At 35.5% G+C, this 22,361-nt stretch overlaps 1 protein-coding gene across 6 annotated transcripts in view; it reads right to left on the bottom strand.

Moving 5' to 3' along the window:
• The window catches only part of LRRC7 (leucine rich repeat containing 7), a 552,677-nt gene that overhangs the window by 340,819 nt on the left and 189,497 nt on the right, over positions 1-22,361 (bottom strand). For all 6 annotated transcript variants that reach the window (XM_077954325.1, XM_028832544.2, XM_028832526.2 and 3 more), the window contains one exon: positions 14,905-15,107. In XM_077954325.1, coding sequence (XP_077810451.1) covers positions 14,905-15,107 — 203 coding nt within the window. The remainder of the gene's footprint in view (positions 1-14,904; positions 15,108-22,361) is intronic.

A 22,361-nucleotide genomic window follows, 5' to 3' on the forward strand; every position in this document is an offset into this window, starting at 1 on the left:
CTGTCGCCCAGGCTGGAGTGCAGTGGCCGGATCTCAGCTCACTGCAAGCTCCGCCTTCCGGGTTCACGCCATTCTCCTGCCTCAGCCTCCCAAGCAGCTGGGACTACAGGCGCCCGCCACCTCGCCCGGCTAGTTTTATGTATTTTTTAGTAGAGATGGGGGTTTCACTGTGTTAGCTAGGGTGGTCTCGATCTCCTGACCTCGTGATCCGCCCGTCTCTGGCCTCCCAAAGTGCTGGGATTACAGGCTTGAGCCAGCGAGCCCGGCCTAAAATTCTTTAAATAAAAATATCTCAGTTCTTTTTCCCCTTCTTCACATCCCACAGTCTCTCTTGTAGAGTTAGTTGCTTTCAACTCTTTTAGCTATTACTTCTTGTATTTTCTTCTACATTTCTAAAGATGTGCATGTATTTCTTTGTCTTTTTCTATCAATTGTAGAGATTGTGTATTTATTTCATATTATGGCATTTGAAAAAATCATATCATCTCTCACGACCAAAGCCACCACCAGTCTTTTTGCCAATCTTCCCAGCATACTTACATCCAAATCTTTGGTTAAATCAGCGGTAAATACTGACATTAATAAGTGGATTTGTACCCTGTGTTTACTTTACTCATAAAAGTTTTTTAAAACATAAATGTAATATGTATACTTAAAGTATGTAACATGATGTTACAGAATACACATAGATAGCAAAAAGGCTACTGTAGTGAAGCAAATTAACATATATATCACCTCACTTTTCCTTGTTTCTGTGGCAAGAGTAGCTAAAATCTACTCATTAAGCATGAATTTCACATACAGTACAATTTTATTACCTATAGTCTTCATGCTGTACATTAGATTTATAGATTTGTTCATCCTATGTATATGCTACTCATAAAATTTTTTTTTGTTCCAGAAGTTGCTTCACTTTTTAGCTTGTTTTTTTCTATACATTTATCCTTAATTTTCTCCAAATGCTCAAAAAGCTCTGTCAAATGCCAAGCAATTATATTTCTAAATGTAAAGCACATCAGATAAATTGCTAGGTCTACATTTTATTCTAGAGCAATTCACTCCTGTGCCCTGTATAGCTGGCTGCAGCATGGGAAGATTGCTCTCTCAAGGTAATGTACAGCTGGTTTTGTAAGATATTCCTTTGCTGCTCTTCTGAACTGGGCTCTGGTCCCTGGATTCTATGCCTTCCATCTTTTTGCTTACCCAGATATCCTGTAGCAGAAACCTAGGAGTCACCTGTGACTCCTTCCTCCAATATCAAGATGCTTCCCCCAATATCAAGATGGCCAATCCAGTAAAGTTTGCCTTCTAAAAACCTCTCCAAACTCTGTCCTTCAAATCCATCCTCAGGATCACCATCCTGGGCCAGGCCATTTTTTTTAAGGGATCAGGTGTCACTCTGTCTCTCAGGCTGTAGAGGTGTGGTCATAGCTTACTTGCAGTCTTAAACTCTTGGGCTTAAGCGATCCTCCTGCCTCAGACTCCCCAGCAGCAGGGATAACAAGCGTAAGCCACCATGCCCTGCTCTATTTTCTAGCTGTATAACCTTTAGTACATTCTTTAACCTCATTGTGCTTTAAGATCCTTAAATTTAGTGAAGATAACAAAACCTATTGGGCAGGGTTGTTCTGAGGACAGAAAAGCTATTGCATATGAAGTGCTTAGCACAGAGCAGATGATCAATAAACTTTTGTTGCATTTCCTGCCTTCTTAGCTGTTCATCTGTCTTCTCGGTTTCTTCTGGTCCAGGCATATAAGACAATATAGGAGACTTTAGGAGAACTTGCCTTTGATATCTGTTTCTCAACTAACCACCACTTTAAGAGGAAACTTTACGAAATACAGTTAATGTATACATTTAAGGCCCTCAATTCATTTTATAAGTAATATTCCTCTTTAATCCCAACTTTCATGTACCCCACTCTCTCACCTTCTTGGCACATTGTAAGATTGTCACTTCCCATCCTTTCAGCTCACAGCGTTTCTTTCACACATTGGAACCTCTATGGTTTGAACCAAACTTCAGTGTCATTATGTCCCTCAAGTCCTGCCAACCATCATCATCTGCACTCATATTTTCTTCTTTCTCTTTCATTACAATGAATGAATTATGTCTATTCCTCCCCTTCACACATTCTGAGGATCTCCTATACTTTTGCCTTCAGGACATTGCTCCTATAATTATTACATCAATTTTCTGCAGCTAGTTTCTCCCCCTTTCTCCTTATTTAATTCTAGTCATGAACAAATGTGCCTTCATGTCACTGATCTTAAAACAAAACAAAACAAAATGTATTTTGACTTCATACACTTCTCTAGCTGGTCCCATTGTTCTGCTTTCCCTAACAACAAAACATTTTAAATAGAGATGTTTATATTCACCATTGTCTTTTTAATCTACTTCAATCAGGTTTTCACTGTACTACTCTTATTAAGGTCACCAACGACTTCCATACTAGCAAATACAACGGTCTCTCCTCTATCCTCTTAGCCAGTCTCTCAGTTTATCCTCCCTCTTTTTAAAACACTTGCTGTTCTTTTCCTGGCTTTCATGACAACATAAGTTTTCTTCCTATATCCTCAAAAACCCTTCTTTCCTTGTTTTCCTCCTCTATCAATAGCAACTCTTTCTAAATTTCCTTTCTGGTCCTAATCTATCTCCCAAATCCATTTCATTATCAAATTTTGTTAACTTTGCCTACAAAACAAAGTCTGAAATTCTTCTCCTTTTCTTCACTATCATCAGTCTAGTTGAAGCCACCAACCTCTCACCTGTACAACTGCAGTAGCCTCTAATCTCTTTTTCTCTGCTCTTGACTTGCTACAATGTATTTTCACTGCAACCAGAGTGGTATTTTTAAAATATAAGTAATTTCATGTCACTGTTTCTCTTAGAATTCTTCAGTGTCCCTTCACGTCACTTAGAATAAAATCTTAAGACCATTCCTAGCTTATCTGAACTTGTATGATTTAGCCCCACTCTTTCTCCTGCAACCTCTCCCACCTACTCTCCTGTGGTGCCTTGTAGCACTCTTCCCCTCATTCTTTACACACCCTCCTTTTTCCTGTCCTGTAAGTATGCCACACTTCTTACTTTAGAGTGTCCCTTTTGCCTAGAATATTCTTTCTCTGATCTTGCATGATCTTGCCTGGTTGACCCCTCCCTGTCATTCAGAACTCAACACAAAAGATCATTTTTTAGGCATTTACTGCATTTTCCACCTCAAATGCCCTCTCAACAATTCCCCTCCTTTATTTTATTTTATTTCTCCTTCTTTTATCCTTATTTATTTATTTATTTATTTAGAGATGGAGTTTCTCTCTTGTTGCCCAGGCTGGAATGCAGTGGCGCGATTTCAGCTCACTGCAACCTCCACCTCCCGGGTTCAAGTGATTCTCCTGCCTCAGCCTCCTGAGTAGTGTAGCTGGCATTACAGGCATCGCCATCATGCCTGGCTAATTTTTTTTTATTTTTAGTAGAGATGGGGTTTCATCATGTTGGCCAGGCTGGTCTTGAACTCCTGACCTCAGGTGATCTGCCATCCTTGGCCTCCCAAAGTGCCGGGATTGCAGGCATGAGCCACCGCGCCCAGCCCCCTGCTTTACTTTCATAATGGCGTTTGCCATCACCTAACATTTTTATTTTAAATTGTTTGTTGATTTATATGCTCCTTTTGCAGCAAGGCAGATTTTGTGAGAATAGAAACTTGTTGATCTTCCTCAATAATATATCTCTGGCACCTAGAACAATGCTTGCACATAATTGGTAACCAAGAAATGTTTGCTGAGTGAATGAACAAATTAATTGATATATTTTACCTAAAATCTTGAGGGTTTTTTTTGTATAATTTCTCAAAAATTGGCAGGAAAAATCAGCAAATTTGTTGTCGAATCAGATTTTAATGAGATTTGATATTTGGGTAAAGGTTAGAAATAAATGATGGCATGTGTAAGCCATCTTACTCATTGTAAACTTGTAGAAGATTGTCAGTTTCTCGTTGACTCATATAATTAAGAGTTGCTGATACTACACATTTTTAAATAATAAAACATTTTAAGCAAAAACAAAAATCTCAGTAAGCAAAAATTATTTACTATTTTCCACATTCAAACTACGTTTTTGCTAATCTGTCCTTCATTTCACTCTTCCTTAGGGCTTTAGAGAGTTAATCTACATTATTTATTTATTCAAATTGAAAAATAATTGCAATTAAAGAACATATATGAAAAAAAGATGCTTTAGGAAAGAGATTAAACGGAGTCGAATTTTGATCATTTATGTATCACATATGCATATATATGAGATAGTTTTGTCCTAGATGTAGTTTTATATATTCAGAAAAATTGTATACATTTGGCGTTGGGGGACAAAATCATGCAACCTTGTTAGTTATAGGTTCTCATATTTCTGGAAACATTAATCAAAGAGTGGATACAAGACTTAGGTCAGGTGAATCTAAGTTTTCTACTGGAGGATAGAATCATGCACAAAATCATTAGTGAGAAAGTGAGGCATTTTAAAAGGTCGTTTTTTAAAACCTTTTTTCAAATCCAGGATCTAAGGAGAGCCCTCCATAGATATATGTGAGGCTACATATGCCAAGGGTACAGAAAACTCCTTGTTTATGAAAGACAAAACCTTCAGGGAATTAGTGTTAACATGAAATTTTAAAATGGGGCAACTTTATTAAACAAGTGGCAATTTTTTGTTCTACATTTGCAAGCTTCGGCTGTGTTAAATCTCGAGCAACTCATTTCATATTCTCAATCATGACCATTGGTTTAAGCAGCAATTATAGTGATACAAGTATTTTTTTCATTTCAAAAGATTCCTTTTTAAGTAGGAGGAAAAAATAAAATAATCAATGATCATTCAAGTTTTGATAAACTACAATCACAACTATGAAATAGCATTTCAAAATTTGTCACCCTAAGATCTTTCTTCCATGGCTCCTTTGATCGCATTAGACCTCTCACAAAATAAATAAGTGTCCTTGTTTTCAAATAATTTTACTTAAAGTTCTAAGAAAAACATGGCCTTGAACTAATACATCTTAAGTTGCAAATATCAGTGAATGAAAAGAAGCATCAATAAAATTGAAAGCATATGATATGTAGAATATTAGAGAATGCTTTATTTTTGCTTATTTTGCTTATCAGACATCCATTCCCCTTATTCCATTAGAACCTTCATCTTCCTTTTAATGACATCCCTCATTGTACATTGTGGAGGCAGCAGGAATTTGAATCTTGAGCAACTGTCACGGTTACATGGGGGTCTTTGTAAATTGCCATCCTCAGAAGATCAGCATTGTGTGGCCCAGACCATCACTGCTGTGTAAATTCTGAGCAGCAGTCTAGAACTGTCTTGGCTCCTGTCCCTTTTCCATGTAGGAGCCCTTTAGGCTTCTATTAATTCTAAGAGCCTGGATATATTTCCAGTAAATGTTCATCTTTACCTAAAATGGCCAGTTGGTTTTTCTGGCCTACAATAAAAAAGTAACTGATGCAGCTGTAAATCCATATTAAATAGTAATCTATAGCCACTGGTTAAGCAACTAAAAAAGCTTTCTGTTATTTTAGTGTTAGATTCATCTTTATTTTAAATATGAAAAGCAACTTCATTAAACGACTCTTATTTCTTATTAAAATAAGCCATTTCTCTTAACTCAACAGTTATACATGTTAAATATCCCTTATACTTGGAAACAGAGTGTTTAGGATTTCAATTTTTTTTTCCAGATTTTGGAATACTTGCGTATACATAATGAGATATCTTGGGGATGGGACCAGAGTCTAAACACAAAATTCATTTATGCTTCATATACACTTTACACACATAACCTGAATGTAATTTTATACAATATTTTAAAATAACTTTTGTGCATGAAACTAAGTTTTGACTATGTTTTGACGGTGACCTGTCATATGAGATCAGGTGTGAAATTTTCTAACTGTAATATTATGTATGTGCTCAAAAAGTTTCAGATTTTGGAGCATTTCAGATTTCGGATTTTCAGATTAGGGATGCTCAATCTGTAGATTACTTTGCTGTTTTTAAATTACTTTCACATACTTTATATTATTTGATCATCACCACAATTGTAGGAGATGAGGAAGAACAAACCTAGATGAGCAACTACTGCAAATGAAGATGCTAAGGCTCAAAGGAGTTAAACAATGTCTGAAGTCACATGACTAACTAGTGGCAGAACTTGTGTTAAACTGAGGTCCTCTCTTACCAGAATTGTTTTCATTGTACTATAGTACATCTGTGATAATAACTGGTAACTATAGTTACTATGTTGTTTGTCAGAATGCTTCCTTCTATTGTTGGTTATTTTTTTTCTCTATTTAAAAAGAAGCTTATACTAGTGAATCACAAAATATTGTTTGGAAAGAATTTTACAAAACCTATTCCACCCCACATCCCCAAACATAAAAGCATGTTCCATGACATCTGACCTTTGACAGCTCTTAGACTCAAACAGCACATTCCTTTATTTGAGCAAATATTATGTGACAGCTCTAATTTATATGGATACAAGTACTCAGAGTTTGAGAGGAAGGAAAAATGCAAAGAGTGTGTTGTATTAGGTCCTGCCTTATGGAGGAATCACATAAACTATCCCATGTCACCCCAACTCCCAGGATCAGCATCAAAAATGTAAAAACTGCTACATGAGAGTTTTATTTTCTGTGTTTTACACACATACTGATATGCTCCAACTTTCCCCTTCCTTCCTCACCTATGGCCACTGTCAAAGCTCTTATTCCTTGTAAAATAATAGACAGTATATCAGAGGGAGATATTTACAGAGATGTTTTATGGCAATGATAAAGTAGTTAGGCAGTGTCTTAATGCTGGTTAACACAATCATGTTGTATGAGACATCTCTTAGAGACACAGTGAGGCTTAAAATTTTGTCCAGGCTGAATAAGGGGTGGTGATAGTGGGTGTTGTTATTTTGTGTAAGATAACGGGGAAACGCTTCTCCAGTGATGTTTGAGCAGATATCTGAAGGAAACAAAGGAGCGAGCCATAGTTCAGAGCAAGCCTGGCAGTGGAAAGACCAGGGGTAAAGTCTCCCAGGAGAAAGCCTGCTTGGCATTTATGTGCCCAAACTGCTCGAGCATAATTGTCAGAGCCTATTTGCCATTCAAGAACATGGAGCTCTAGCTTGGCTTGTCTCAGATGCATTTTTGTTGTTCATTTATTTTCTAAAGAGTTGGGGAGGATTTCTGCTATTTCATGGGCCAGTGACTGAAGCCAGCCCATGAAAAAATTTTCACCAGCCTAAAACATACCTTTGTGATAAAATCCCTGACTACTTTATATTGAATGATCGGTGTTTCAGCTACATAGCCCAGCATGAGTGGCTGGCATGGAGTAGTGAGCACCATGCAGCTGTCTTCCTGCAGCCCTCACCTGGATCTGGCTTCTTAATGTTGGGTTTTTTTTCCCCTCACCTAGGGCAAGCAACTGTAGGTATATGGAGGCTGTTTTTTTTTCTGGCATCTCTCAGCTTACTGACAATATTCTATATTGAGTGTAACTGGATTGGCCAGGAACAGTGGCTGATGTCTATAAATCCAGCACTTTGTGAGGCTGATGCAGAAGGATCACTTGAGGCTAGGAGTTTGAGACCAGCTTGGGCAATATACGTAACAAAGAACATAATACCACTTCTCTATAAAAAATTATCTGGGCATGGTGGCACACACCTGTAGTCCTAGATACTCAGGAGGCTGAGGAGGTAGGATCACTTGAGCCCAGGAGTTCAAGGGTGCAGTAAGCTATGACTGTGTCACTGCATGCCAGACTGTGAGGCAGAGTGAGACTCTTGTCTCTTAAAAAATAAACAAATAAAAATAAAAAAACAAAACCCTAAATACTGGAGGACTTTGGGTATTGGAGTTCAACTTTATGTATACTAAAGACTACAAAGCTCCAAACTGATGGATCTGTATTAAGAAAATAGTTACACATATGTATTATAGAAAAATAACATCTTATAACAAATTTTCTGCATTTATAAAAGTGTTATACTCTTTTTTTAAATGACATACGGTATATTCATACAAACGAACATTATTTATCAATAAAAAGGAATGAAGTACTGACGCAGGCTATGGCATGGATGAACCCTGAAAACATTATGCTTAGTGAAAAAACAGTCACAAAAGGACCCTGCTATGTAATTCCATTTATATGAAATTTCTGAAATAGGCAAATTGATGGAGAAATAAGTTGCCAGGGGTGAGGAGAAGCAGAGAACATGGAGTGACTGCTAATAGATATGGGCGGTTTCTCAAAGGGTGATGAAAATGTTCTAGAATTAGACAGTGATGACGGCTGTGCAATTCTGTGAAAATAACAACTGAATTTGTAAAAATGAATTTGATGGAATGTAAATTACATCTCGACAAAACTTTTAAGAAAAAAAAGACAGTGTAAGTTTACTGCCTGTTTTTTCTTGTAGAAGGATGCCATTTGTTTTGTGCTTATGATTATTATATACATTTGGGTGTGAAAGCATTTACAATTAAATAATAAAAGTCATATATGAGTGTTTTAAAAATGTTTACTTAGCAAAAGAAAGAGAATGTCAGTTCCCACAGTTTGCTGGATTTTCAGTCCAGAAGCCTGGGATCAACTGATCTGCGTCATGCTGAGGTAAAAGCAGCATCAAATGAAGACACCATCAATGTGCCTCCAGGAAATGAGTAAGTTTTAAGAATACATAGCTTGGTTTTTCTGCTAATTCATTTAAAATATCTGTATAACTTTTCTACATCTCACTGATGTTTTATCCACTCTCAGTGTTTTATGGCACTCTGATAGGAAGCAAGAACATCACTCTTCAGACACAAAACAGTTAATGTGTGATCTCTATAAGTGAAATGAGCAAGACCTCAAATCTCACATGTCTTAGAGGATTGAAAATATCTAGAATTAGCTTTTAAAGTGCTACACAGTAAATTGCTCTCTTTGTCTCCTGTTCATTAGAGCAAATAGGTTTTATAAGTTATAGAAACCTAGATCAAAATCAGTTGCGATGTTAACATTCCTCTCACCCACGGAGAGATATTTTGGCTTCATAAGCATAATAAAATTTCCCAATTTTGCCCCTGTATGCAAAGTTGTCATGACTGCTGGGGGAAACACAAATAACTTCTAGGCAAGTTCTAACAGTGAGTTTATACTATTATTTCACTTTTTAAGGTTTAATATTTTTTTCTCTGCAATTGTCTTTTTCCTTTCTAAGGAATTTTTTTTTGTCTGTTGATTTTAACTCATTTCTTGGAAGGATGACTCTTAAATATCTGTCTCCCACTATGACTCCACTCTTGAGTTTGATTGCATTTTGTATATTGCTTTTTGGGGTTCTTTCACTTGGATAAATATTTTTATTTGATAAAGCAATATGTAAAATCAAGCTAACAACTGCAATCTTTGCAGAAGAAAGTAACTATGATGGTTAGGAGTCTACATAGCATGTCTTTGAAAAATAATCAAGAGAAGTTGGAAACTTGTCTTAGAAAACAGAACCATTAAGCAAAGTACATGAATTTTTTAAAATATTTGAAGGATCAAGGCAGTGACGATGAATGCATAGTTTCTTGTTGAGTGAAGGCATACCTTAACAATCTTTGTATCACCCTGAGCTCCTAGCCAAGTGTTGAAAGGATAGATAGATGGATGGAAATAGGGAAACATCATTAGCATATTACAGAGTTTTCTAAAAATTAGAACTTTCCAGTAATATAATGGTCTATCCTTTAAATTATTGATTTTTTTTCCATTACTAAAAATGTTCATGAAGAGCTTGGGTGGCCATTGCAAGAGAAATAATAAGCATATGATTCTGCATTGGGTGGAAAGTTGAACTACTTGTTAGGATGGGCTCGTGAAGAGCAGTGGTCCCTGCCGGCACTAATGGACAGAAAGCAAAATTTCTGTTCAGTTATCCACTGAGATTCTGATCTGTTTTTACTGCAGCATAACCTCTCCTTTCCTAATACATAGTCTTTGGTAATAATTTTGGATAGGACTCAAACATGCCATGTGGCCTAAGGAAAGTCAATTAACTTTTCCCTTTGGATTTACTTATTAGTAAAAATTGAGAACCAAATTAAATAATCTCCAGGGTTGCTTCTAATAAAAATAATGTAATATTGTTATTGTGTGAGTCAAGAAAATTATCTCGGGAAGTAGTGGTATTATCACAAATGTGTTGATGTAATTGTGTAGGGTCAGAACCCTATCACGTTTTACAGATGAGGGAATGTTTTCCCAGAAGATGTCTTTGAAGATTTCAGATAAAGAGAAAGTCATGCCACAATATTTTTTGTCGACTAGTCAACACCTAGAACTATCCTGAGATGTTACATAATCTTACTTTTGTTTGATTCAGGGTAACTTAACATGGAAATCTTATTTCAGCTGTGATAGAATAATAAATATCAATTATCGAATATTTTTCTATTCCGGGTATGCCAATGACATCATCTTGCCTGCCTATCTATCTATCTACCTACCTACCTACCTACCTACCTACCTACCTACCTACCTATCTATCCACCTACCCACCCACAGGAGATAGTGTTGTTACTTCCCTACTTTTACTAATGAAGAAACAGGTTTCCAGGAATAATACTTTTCTAACCAAATACCAATGCTAGGATATAATTACAGATTTGTCTGGGTCAAGAGCTCTGGTTCCTGATCTCTAAAATATTTTTGGAGTGGGTTGTAAACTTTTAAGCCAAGAAAATGTTGAAAGTATGGTGCTTAAAATTTAGTCCCATTTCTTTTACATGTGGTTAAATTAATTTTGTCTACGAAATTCACCCTCCAGGTCTTTCAGTTTAGTCATATATTGGTTTTTCCAAAATTAATTATAATCTCTTTTTAAAATTTCTTCAGTTTCAAGAAGTTTTTTTGGTAGTTTTTCTCTTTATTGCTTTTTTCAAATTTGCCATCCCACTCTACTTCATATATAATATGCACCTGTTATGGTCTATTATTCTGTCTATAATTTCAAGTTCCTAATTCAAAATAACAAGCAAAACAGTACTAAATTATAAGCTGCGTGGGTTTCTATCACTGTGTGAAAGGCATGTCATTTTGTATTTTTACCTTTCACTACAGAAAATTAAGACACACAGATTGAACTATTCCTAATCAAAATACTTCCTGTTCTTTCATGTCTATTCTTGTGTCTTTTCTGACACATTCTTGATATATCTTCCCTAATGCCTTTTACCTTGACTTTTTGTTCTCTATCAATTGTGTTATATAACATCTTATAGTAGAGATTCATGACCAATTATAATATTGTCTGTGTACAATATCAGAAAGCAAAGAATAAATACATATATAAAAGATAATTCTTACTATGATGTAATATCAAGAATAAAAATGGCTATCTTATTACCCAACAAATCTGAATAACAACTCAAAGAAAGTCATAAAATAAAATGGCAGACAAAAATAATTTATTTAATCTAACTTTAAAGATTTAAATCCTTAAAGAGCTCAATGCTCTGCCTATAGGTCATTAAGAACTTTATTTATTTATTTTTTTATTTTGAGCCATTTCTCCTCCTGAAATAATTATTTTATAGCAGTTTCTTTATAGTGCACATTAAGGTTATCTCTGTAACAGCTGTTTTACCCTTTCCACCCCTTCCCCTTGTACTGCTACCAGCAGCCACAGCTCTACAGAGGTGACCCATTATTATTTAGCCCAATTACAGTAATCCCAGTTTTCTTATAGTAGCTTATTCTGTGCTCAAATAGCAAAGGAATTACATCAGCAGGAAACATGTGACACAATTAATGCCAATGAGATCTGCAGACAAATTAGTTGAAGAATTTTAGGGGAGACAATTTTTGTCCTTCTCAGAAAGAGTTTTAAAGAGTCAGATATTTCCATTTTTGGATGCTGTGGAGGTGAACTCTAGAACCCCTGCAGCCGTTCTGCTACCAAGAGAAAAGTCAGCCTCAGAATAAATTTATTCCTGCCAAGGTGAATAGGAACACACCAGTTCTGATTACTGTCCTGAGATGGGCCTTCCACTTACCAGAGCCAATCAAACCTATTTCTTTGTAAAGTCAGTTTGCATTGGGTTTTCTGTTACTTGAAATACATATAATGATCTCTGATACATTATTCCTTTCATTCTTGTATTTCTTATTTTTTTCCAATGATGCAAAAATACATCTATGTACTGTTTGGATCATACCTCAATATCAGATCATTTAGATCATATTTCAAAATAGCAGATACTTTAAGGGAAACTAGCTTACAAGGCTGTTTTATGAAAGTAAAAAAAATTCAACCTTGACACTCACAGAAACCTTAAAAGATTATGTAAAACTTCTTTGAAATATATAAGGCAGGTCAATGATAAGGATAATAAATTCTCCTTAACTATAATATGCTGGTAAAATATATTAAGTCTTTGGTGTACTTATATTATTTTTAATTATTGTTAGTCAATTATTTTAACTAACCAAACAGACAAAATATCTTAAAACTTCTCTTCCAAGCCTACTTAGGATCCTAGTGAGTTCCTTGATGTATAAGACTTTTCAATGGAATTATCTTATCAATGTGTTAATTCAAACAATACTATGTGACTTTCAAGAACTTTCATAACCAGAGTCCTCCCCAACTCTCCCTACATATTGCCCGCATCCACATCCATGCACCTGCAACTCCAGACTCTTCACAACTCTGCTCCCTTTAACTCTTGATGCATCTTAAATTTTGCATATGTGCTTTTTGGTCAAGTTCCTCCCTTACTTCTCCAAAAATGGGGCTCGTCTCTATACATAAGCTCTACAATGGTACTTGGCTCTTTGGCTCTGATTGTACATCACTGATCGCTTGCCTCTAATGCTTCAGTTTTTCTCTGTAATTAGGTTGTCAGGTCCGGAAGGGCAAAGATTGAGATTTATTTCTCTTGTAACCCCCTTAAAGCTTCAAGTACTGTGTAGTGGAACAGATATTAAATACTTGCTTGATAAATTAATCTTACACAATTTGTTGCATAGAAATGGAAAAAGATTTAAATGACCAGATTGGCCTAGAGTTGCTGGATTTAGCAAATAAAATACAGGATGACAAGCTAAATTTGAATATCATGTAAATATATATATATATATATGTGTGTGTGTGTGTGTGTGTGTAAATGTATCCCATGTAAAATTTGGGACATAATTATAGAAAAATGTTGTCTGTTTCTGAATTTAAAAGTAAAATATAACTGGGTATCCTCTATTTTTTTCTGGCAATCCTAGATTAGCCTGACCTAGAAATCCCCAACCCCCCATGCCTATTTTCCTAAATTAGAATGGGTTACCACGTTTCTGACTTATTCAATCTTATATACTTTTGCTAATCAAGTCCTATGGCATATGAAGTTCTCTGCATTGTTCTATCAATCAGAGACAACATAGACTCAGTATCTAGTATGTGAAATTCATCATGACTGCCCATGTACCGGGAAACAGAGATGAATATGGTGCCATCTTTGCCCTCAAGTAGTTCCTCATCTGGTAGAACAGACAGTCCATTTCAGTACAGGCTTTACTTCATGTGCAATTCTAGTGTGAATACATGTAGTCAATAACATTTTTATAGACCTGACCTACCCCTAAAAAATATACTATAGCTGTTTATAGTGTCATGTAAGGAAATATCCCAGACAGATGACACCGTACACAGGTTGTCAAAAATGAAGTATATTGGTTTTGAAGTACATGTCAAATAGCTCTTAACTTTGAAGTATTATGTAAACAGTAATTTTACACTTGATCTTAGCCAAAAGGCCAACAAGTGATAATTTATAATTCTAAGTAAAAATAATTATTCATAATTTATTTTGATCAGCATATTGAAATATCAGATTCTGATAATTAATTTCAAGTTTTTATTGTGGAAGATTCTTTTCTTGATTACTGGATATTTAATATACATTTTTACTTTTTAGCATAAGCAACAGAAATTGAGTGCATGACGTTTGTTTCCCTTCTCAGCCATATAAACCCTTCATAGGCAAATACCATGCTCACTACTTAATCTGGGTTACTTACTCAGGTGACTGTTAGGAACCCTGGATTTAGATTTTGAACTTCTCTGCTGTGTGGCCTTGGTCTGCCTTAGCTAATCTCTTATCATCCAGTCTTTTTTGCGATAAGGAATAAGGTCACAGGAGACCTGGTTTTCTTTGCATGGCACAATGCCATAATGGCAGTGTGTGTGTGCAGGTGTGCACGTGTGTGTGTGCAGGTGTGCACGTGTGTGTGTGTGTGTGTATGTATGTATGTGCACAAAGTTTGATAGTTTCCAATTCCTAGTAAACTTTTTAGTAGTTGTATGCCACATACATCCAGTGCTACTTGTAATAATCAAATATTTTAGATACAGGTACAAAAACATGTTTTTCATAACAGTATTAATGTGTGTAAGAGCATTTCTTAGACTTAGAGCATACAATTCAAGGTTGTAATATAATGTCACCTTAATATACAACATACATATTTTCAGTTCTGGAGTAGTGTCATATTATTCATTTGTTTCTAAACATAAACTATTGATCTCAACCCTCTACTCTATATTTTTATAGAGGTCATTTTAAATGAAGATAACGAGGCATAATCCATCAAATGGTGATTTCCATAGAGTTCAATTTGTTATTAACAGAGGTCTGTGAAATCATAAATGGAGTAATATTAAAAGGTGATGAGAATATTGGGCGAAGTTATATCAATTTCAATGGCTTGTCAGTTACCTAGATAGGAGCCCATAGTTAACATTATCATCATAATAAAGTCTCTGAAAGTTATGAAATACTCATTTACATTGTATATTTTAGGTTGTCAAAAGTTACCTTGGGTAGTTCTTCAATTTGATTGGCATCTAGGTAAAGCTCCTCTAATGTTCGTTCGAAGTTAAAGACCTCCTTTGGCACCTGCTGAAGACTGCAGTGGGAGTAATCTAAAACTGAGATGATTTCTTCTTCACCTCGGAAACATCGGCACGGCACCAGACGGCCGATGATTTTCCGTTTGGTGGTCATCTCCAGGCACTGCACTAGAGAAACGCAGAAACAAAACAAAACAAAACAGCTTATCCACTGCCCTTGGAAGGTATTCTTGTAATATTTAAAGCTTAGAAATTTAATTTTGGTATATGGTCTAGAATACTTTAAAGTAGGACACACACGTGCATTTTATCATTAAATCCTTAAACAGCCCTGCGAGGTATGAAACGGGTTTTATTCCCATCTAGCAAATTCGAAAATGGCTCAAAAAGTATAAGAGGTTTCCCATCATCACACAGTTTTGGAAAGGCAGAATCTAATTAGAATACAATCCTGTCTCAGTTCAATGCTACTATCATGCTTACCTCCTCACTTGAAACATGGAACTATATATATTTTCTATTTTTACACAAATTACAGGGTAGAACAGAAACTTCCAGAATTTGTTGGAAAAAAAGATTTCTCCCATTTCTGTAAAAATATTCATGTTTCAGTCCCAAAGTTTCTGAGGTACTCTTTTTAGCCTGCAAATGTCATCAGTGAATGGATGTTTACTGAATAACGGGTGTTTTAGGCACTGCTCTAGTGGAAACAGTGATGCATTGAACAGAGACCCTGTTCTCATGGCGTTTTTATTCTGTTGAAACCACAGATTATAATTGGATTGGTTATTCACTTCCAAATGGGGATCTATCTTTATGAACCTTGTAATATGGAATAAAACAACTTGTAATTATGGTAGAAATTACTGTGACACTGCTGACACATCTTTCTCCTATTCCTCTAGGTTAAGCTGACCAAATGCCATGAAATCTTGCAAAGACTTGTATCATGGCACCTTCAACATTTTATTCAATCTACTGTTTTTCATGTGATTTTTCTCCTAGACAGTAAGGCCTCTTCAGGGCAGTGATTATTTTGTTCATTCTTGTATTTATCTTGGTACTTGATATATAGTATGTATTCAACAATAAATTGTAGAATAAACAAATGAAAGCATGAATGAATAAATGAATATATTTGGGACTCTCCTCCTAATCACCATCAGCTACTGATAATTGCTTGAAAAACTTATTTTAACGAAAAGGTCACTATCTCGGTGAATGTCTTCCCAGGAAAGATGAGTAGTATCTTCCTCTGATTTCCCAGACCACTAATCATATTGTTTTCCTAATTGTTTGTGCTGTTTCCCCATGTATCAGGCAAGTTCTCTGAGGAGATCTTGTTTCACTTATCCTTAAATTTACAGTACACAGTACAGTTTGCCAGCTACAGAATTAAAACTTAATAAACATGAATTTGAAACTCGTATTTAACTTGCTAATGTATTTTTACTTAGTAACACAAATTTATTGCTTATACAGAGATTAGTAACATTTATAAAAACAATGTAGCATTTTGTTTTTAAAATTGCTCATGTTAAGTCAAATTTGGAAACAATCATTATCTAGCAAATTAATACAGGAAGAGAAAACCAAATACTGCATATTCTCACTTATAAGTGGAAGCTAAACACTGCAAACATGGCCACTAAGAAGGGAACAATAGACACTGGGGCCTACTTGAGGGTGGAGGGTAGAAGGAGGGTGAGGATTCAAAAAACTACCTGTTGGGTACTATGCTCATTATCTGGGTGATGAAATAATCTGTATATCAAAATTCTGCAACATACAATTTACCCATGTAACCAAAGTTGCACATGTGCCCCATGAACCTAAATAAAAGGTAGAAGAAAAAAATATTTGGAGGCAATCGAGTAGAATATGCTTTAAGAGGTGTTAGATGTTCAGCCTAAAATGATCGGTTTTCATTCTTCAACTTCTGAAATTAATAAAAGGATGTTCTAGGGACAGGTTCATGAATAAATACTTATATATGATTGTTTGCACATGGTAATCTGTAGAAGGCTGAATAAAAACATTTAAAAAGACGACCTTTCTTCTCCATTACTTTCTATCTTTCAAATTCCTGTTCTTTTCATTTCTGGGAACCAGAATTGCAAGATTTTGTAACTATTGCTTTACATAACCTTACTTGAAATTCTTGATTGCAGGATTGATGCCTTTCATGTCATTACCTGGCATCTAGCACATAGTAGGCACCCAGTAAATGCACTCTCATAGGTATCTAACATATTATATATAATAGGTACTTAGTAAATGTTTGTTGTGATTATTGTGGTTGTAAAGGGAAGTGGTGATAGCATAGACTATGGTAGTGGTAGTGAGGATAAAGAGAAGTGATGGATTGGCAAGATATTTAAGAAGCCGAATCTAAAAGTTGATGATAGATTAAATGAGAGGTGGGAGAGAGGCTGTGAGAGAGGGGAGGGTCTTGAAAGATTTCCAGGTTTTTTATTTGGGTAACTAGTAGTCACTTTAACCCACCCCCAGTGACGCAGTAGAGCTGACCCAAGGCACACACCCATTTGCTCTGTATCCACAGAGGAGTAATAAATCAATTGTTCATGCTTCTTGTTGCCCAACATCTCTCACTTACTGTGGCTATTTCTTGATGTCTGTGTTGCTGTCATTGCACTTCTTAAATTATGAACCAAGAGGAAAAACAGAATATCCAGGCCTGAACCTAAACCATTTGGCAAATGTCCACTGTCTACAGGCTGAACTACTTCCCTGGCCCAGCTTCTCCTCTTCCCTCTGCTCCATGTGAATTCTTCAATTGTGTCTATACCGTGATAAACATCTTTACTGAGGCTCAGTCTCTCTTCATTGAATGCTCTTCACTCCCATCCTCATAGACCCAACTAAAACTTGGTTCTCCCCTAAGGTCATTAATTACCTTATAGCCTTTAAAAGTAGAGCAAGCTGATTTTCTCACATCACATGCTGATTAGCCAATTTCTGGGTTGGAAGATGGGATTACTGTACCCCTTGCACTCTAAAAACTATGACTCTTCTCTCATCTTGTAAAATCTCTGTTCATTTGATGGTCTCATGCTCTATTAATTAGACAGTAATAAGTAGAAAGTATTAATATCTTTCTACTTGTTCTCACACCTTTCGTTTACCAATCTCTTGTACATTCCTATTCTTTCATTGATGACTCTGGTATCTAGTTTATTGATTTTCAATCACAATTCCTTCTATTCCTGATTTATGCTCCCTACACGTAATAACTTTCAACTTTGTAGAGGTTTCTTCCCCCTGAATTTCTAAACAATCTGATTGTAGTGCTACTCCTTGACTCCCCTTAACCCCCACTCTGGAGTAACCTTTTAGGAATAAAATATCTTTTTGATTCAGTCTGGAGTGGTTGCTTTTCCAGCTGTCATCCTAGAATTTCTCCTCACTATCATCCTGTGAATTTTTTCATTTCTTTCCTGTGTTATATTTCCTATTTTCTTGATCCCATGTCATTTTCTTTCCTGATTTATTCCTTTGGTTTTGTGGAACATAATGTCTGTTCACTTGTTGAAAAAGGATTTATGGTAGGTATATTTTTTGAGGACCTGCATGTCAGAAGTACCTTTTCTTTATAAATAAAAAAGTTTTTATTTATCATATTTTCTAGTTTCCATTCTTATTCAAAATCCTATTTCACACCCACATTCTTCTCCACCAGAAAATTTTAGAATTCTGTTTTTCCTCACTCTTGAAAATTCATGACAAAGTGCTTTGTGTGTTTTTAAAAGCTATCTATCATACAAGGTCCTTGATGAGTCCTTTCACTCTAGAAGCAGTTATCCTGCATTCTGTTAAATTTGTGTTATTATTTAATTGATAAGTTCTTCATTTAAAAAAAAAATCATTTTTCTGTGATTTCCATTAACTGGATGGAGGACCTATCTCTTGGACTTATCCTATAATTCAAGTATTTTTTTCTTTTGAAATTTCCATGTTTTTTTCTTTTTCATCTATTTTCTGTGAGATTTTCACAACTTTATCTCCTAAATCCAGGTCCTGACTTACCCTTTATCTAACAGCATATTTTTACTTACAAGAGTTGTATGTTGTTTCCTGAATGATCTTTTTTCATAGTATCCTATTTGTGCCTCAAGGTGCCATATCATTTTTGTTTTCTTAGAAGATATTAACTACAGACTTTCTTTTTTCCCTTGCTCCCTGTGTTATTTGAGTTCTACTTTCTGCTTATTTCTTTTGATCTTCATCTTTCATGGTAAAGGTTGTCCACAAATATCTGTTGATTCCTGACTGTCCTCCTATACTGAAGCGTGAAACCCTAAAAAACTAATTGGAAGTTTTGCAGGCTTGATAGGTTTTACTGCAGGGTAATCTGGCAGTAAGCCAAAAGATATTCCAGAAAAATATTCTGGAGAAGAATATTCTGGTTTTCTGCCCGGGGTGTAGCCATGTTACTATGTATATAGAGACTTTCAGTCAGTTTTCCTATTTTCAATACTAAGTCTCTTCAATTTCTTGCCTGGTACCCAGTATTTCCAAGATTCTAAGAAGGTCTGTGGTATATAATCAATTTTCATATCCATTTGTGGGTACTTTATTATAATGTTGCCAATAACGTGCTTTGTAATTTGTACTATATATACACATATACACACACATACACACACACACATATATATGCAATGTAGATATACATTGCATTTATATAAATATATATGACATCCTCTTTCTTGTATTCTAAAAATTTCTGAAGTTTCTTACCTGCTGATGTCTCCTTTTGTATTTTCTCTATCCTTGCTATACACACACACACACACACACACACACACACACTTTTGCATATATATAATATATATATATTTGCAAGGATAGAGAATATGTATGTGTGTATGTGTGTGTATATATATATTCCTTTTAGTTTAGTGGAGTCTTCATTATAAGAATAGATACATTAGGAAAGTGAGAGATTAATTTCAATGTTAGTGGAGTCTTTGTTATAAGAATAGATATATTAGGAAAGCAAGAGGTTAATTTTAATGTTTAAAGGAAGTTTTGATCTTAGTTCCTTTTATCCTTTTAATCCTTCCTTAGTTGACGTATTAGCAAGTAGTTCTGGGCACAGAACTAAATCTTCCTTTTAAAAACCCTCTTCCTTTGGCTCCCCTGACATCAACTCTTCTGACACTTATCCTTTCACTTTGGTTCTTCCCTTTCAATTTTTCCAGGTGTCACTTTCTCTACCCAGACACTGAGAGATACCATGTTAGAATTTCTCCTCTAGCCTGTTACCCTTCTAATTGTACCCTCTTTTTCTTTACAATATCATTCAGCTTTCCCAACTCTCACTTCATTTATCATAAGTTAAATGGTAAGTGGATGACTGCACATTTTTTAAAATGTTTAACACAGATTTACTTTCCTTGTCGTTTCTACGTTATGTTTTAATGGGCATCTAACAATTTACAAAGATGCACATTTCTCAGAAGTTGTATGTCACACACACATAATTGGCATGGTGCTCTTGAGAGGTCTGTAGCACATTACCATTGTCAGGAGCTTGGACTCTGGAGCAAACTGCCTGGCTCTGTGACCCAGGGCACCTTATTTTACCTCTATCAGTTTCCTCATCTGTAAAATACTAGAATACATACAAAACACTGAAAACTATATCTTCAAGTTGTAAGCATTTACTTAGTGTTAGCAATTACTGTTCTACCCAAACCTCCTCCTCCAGTATTACCAGTCTCAGCAAACAGCAGTACCACTGACCTTGTTTCTCAAGACAGAAACCTTGGCATCAGTTTTGATTCCTCTAATTGTCTCACTTTCCACATTTAACAGTCACCATATCCTAAACATTAAATACCCTAAACGTTTCCTGAACCAGCCCGTTTTTCTTCATGTCAACTGCCTATTGACCTAGTTGAAACCATTATCATCTCTTGCATCTATTCCTGTGTTTCTCTTTCTATTGTTCTCACTCCACAGTGTAGCTACATGACCTTTTGAAAACACAAATATGATTATGTCACTCTTTTGCTGCAAATACTTCAATGACTCCTCTCTGTCCTCAAGACAAAGTCCAAAATTTTTCCTGTGACCTACCAAGTATGATATGGTCTCATTGTCTGACTCTTGCCTTCCAGATTCACACCCAGCCCCGCTGCACAACCTGGCCAGGTACCACTCTTCTCATTGCTTTCTGTGCTCTTTACACTTATGGCTTCCTTTGTATTTTTAAGACTATATGACCTCTCCTATACTAGAGCCTTCAGATCTATGGCTGCCTCTGCATAAGGCACAAAGGTACATTTCCCTTGCTTTAAAAAATTTAAATTAAAAAGGGAGAATGGCTTCCTTCTGTTCATCAAGGTAGGTTATGATTCTTGGGACTATATTACCATATGCTGTAATTCACTTTGATCATATTTTAATTACTCACTCAATATCAATCTTTACTAGATTGAAAGTTTTATGAGGATAGAGAGCATGCCTAGATTGTTCAAAAATATGTATTTCTGGTAACTTGCCAAGTCTATGATTTAAAGTAGATATATTAAAATATTACCTGTATAAGCAAATGAATATGGGTGTAAAAGATAACTAATTACTTTTATTTGTGCAATACTTGCAAAAATTCAAATCAACTTGCAATCTATCACCTTGTTGTTTTCATGAGAAATAGATCATATATTATTTTCCACATTTTGATGATAAACTAATTTAGGTTTAGTGAGTCTGTGATGTGCATAGGGTCACACATAGAATAATTAGTAGACCTAGGCTTGGATCTCACTATCTTTGCCCTAAAGCCATTGATTTTCCTGTTAGCAGACTCTGCATTACCTTGATAGTAATATTTATAGATCAGCATATAAGAATTTACAGACATGAATTTACCAGAAGTAGTGCTCACACACACACACACACACACACACACACACACACACACGACAATGATTTATGTAAAGAATACTTTATAGGTACAAAACAGAATGAGGAAGTAGCAGGAAAGGAAACAATTTGCTTATCCAGATCTTTTAATGTCAAAAGGATGAGCATACCATATGGTAGAATGGAGAAAGTGTTTCAGAAACTGAGTTGAGCATAATACACAAGAACTCACAAATATGTTACATCTATAATATATGGAATTACATATCTGCATTTTCCTGAAACATGGCCACTGTCCAGTATACATTAGAGACACATTGCTTTATACCCAGTATTTGGACTTGAGTCAGTAACAATCCGATTTCCTCTGTTACCACATGTCTGCACACAGCCAAAAGAGGAATTCTTAGATTCTCAGTTTTTCAAAGGCATTAAAAAAGGCAAGAAGAAAACAGGTATTCATCTCTTTCTGTTAAGGCCCTTCTAGTAAATTTCTTAAAATCAAAGATAAGGACATCCTTTTCTGGT

This window comes from Macaca mulatta, chromosome 1, assembly GCF_049350105.2.
Source record: "Macaca mulatta isolate MMU2019108-1 chromosome 1, T2T-MMU8v2.0, whole genome shotgun sequence".
Classification (NCBI taxonomy): domain Eukaryota; kingdom Metazoa; phylum Chordata; class Mammalia; order Primates; family Cercopithecidae; genus Macaca; species Macaca mulatta.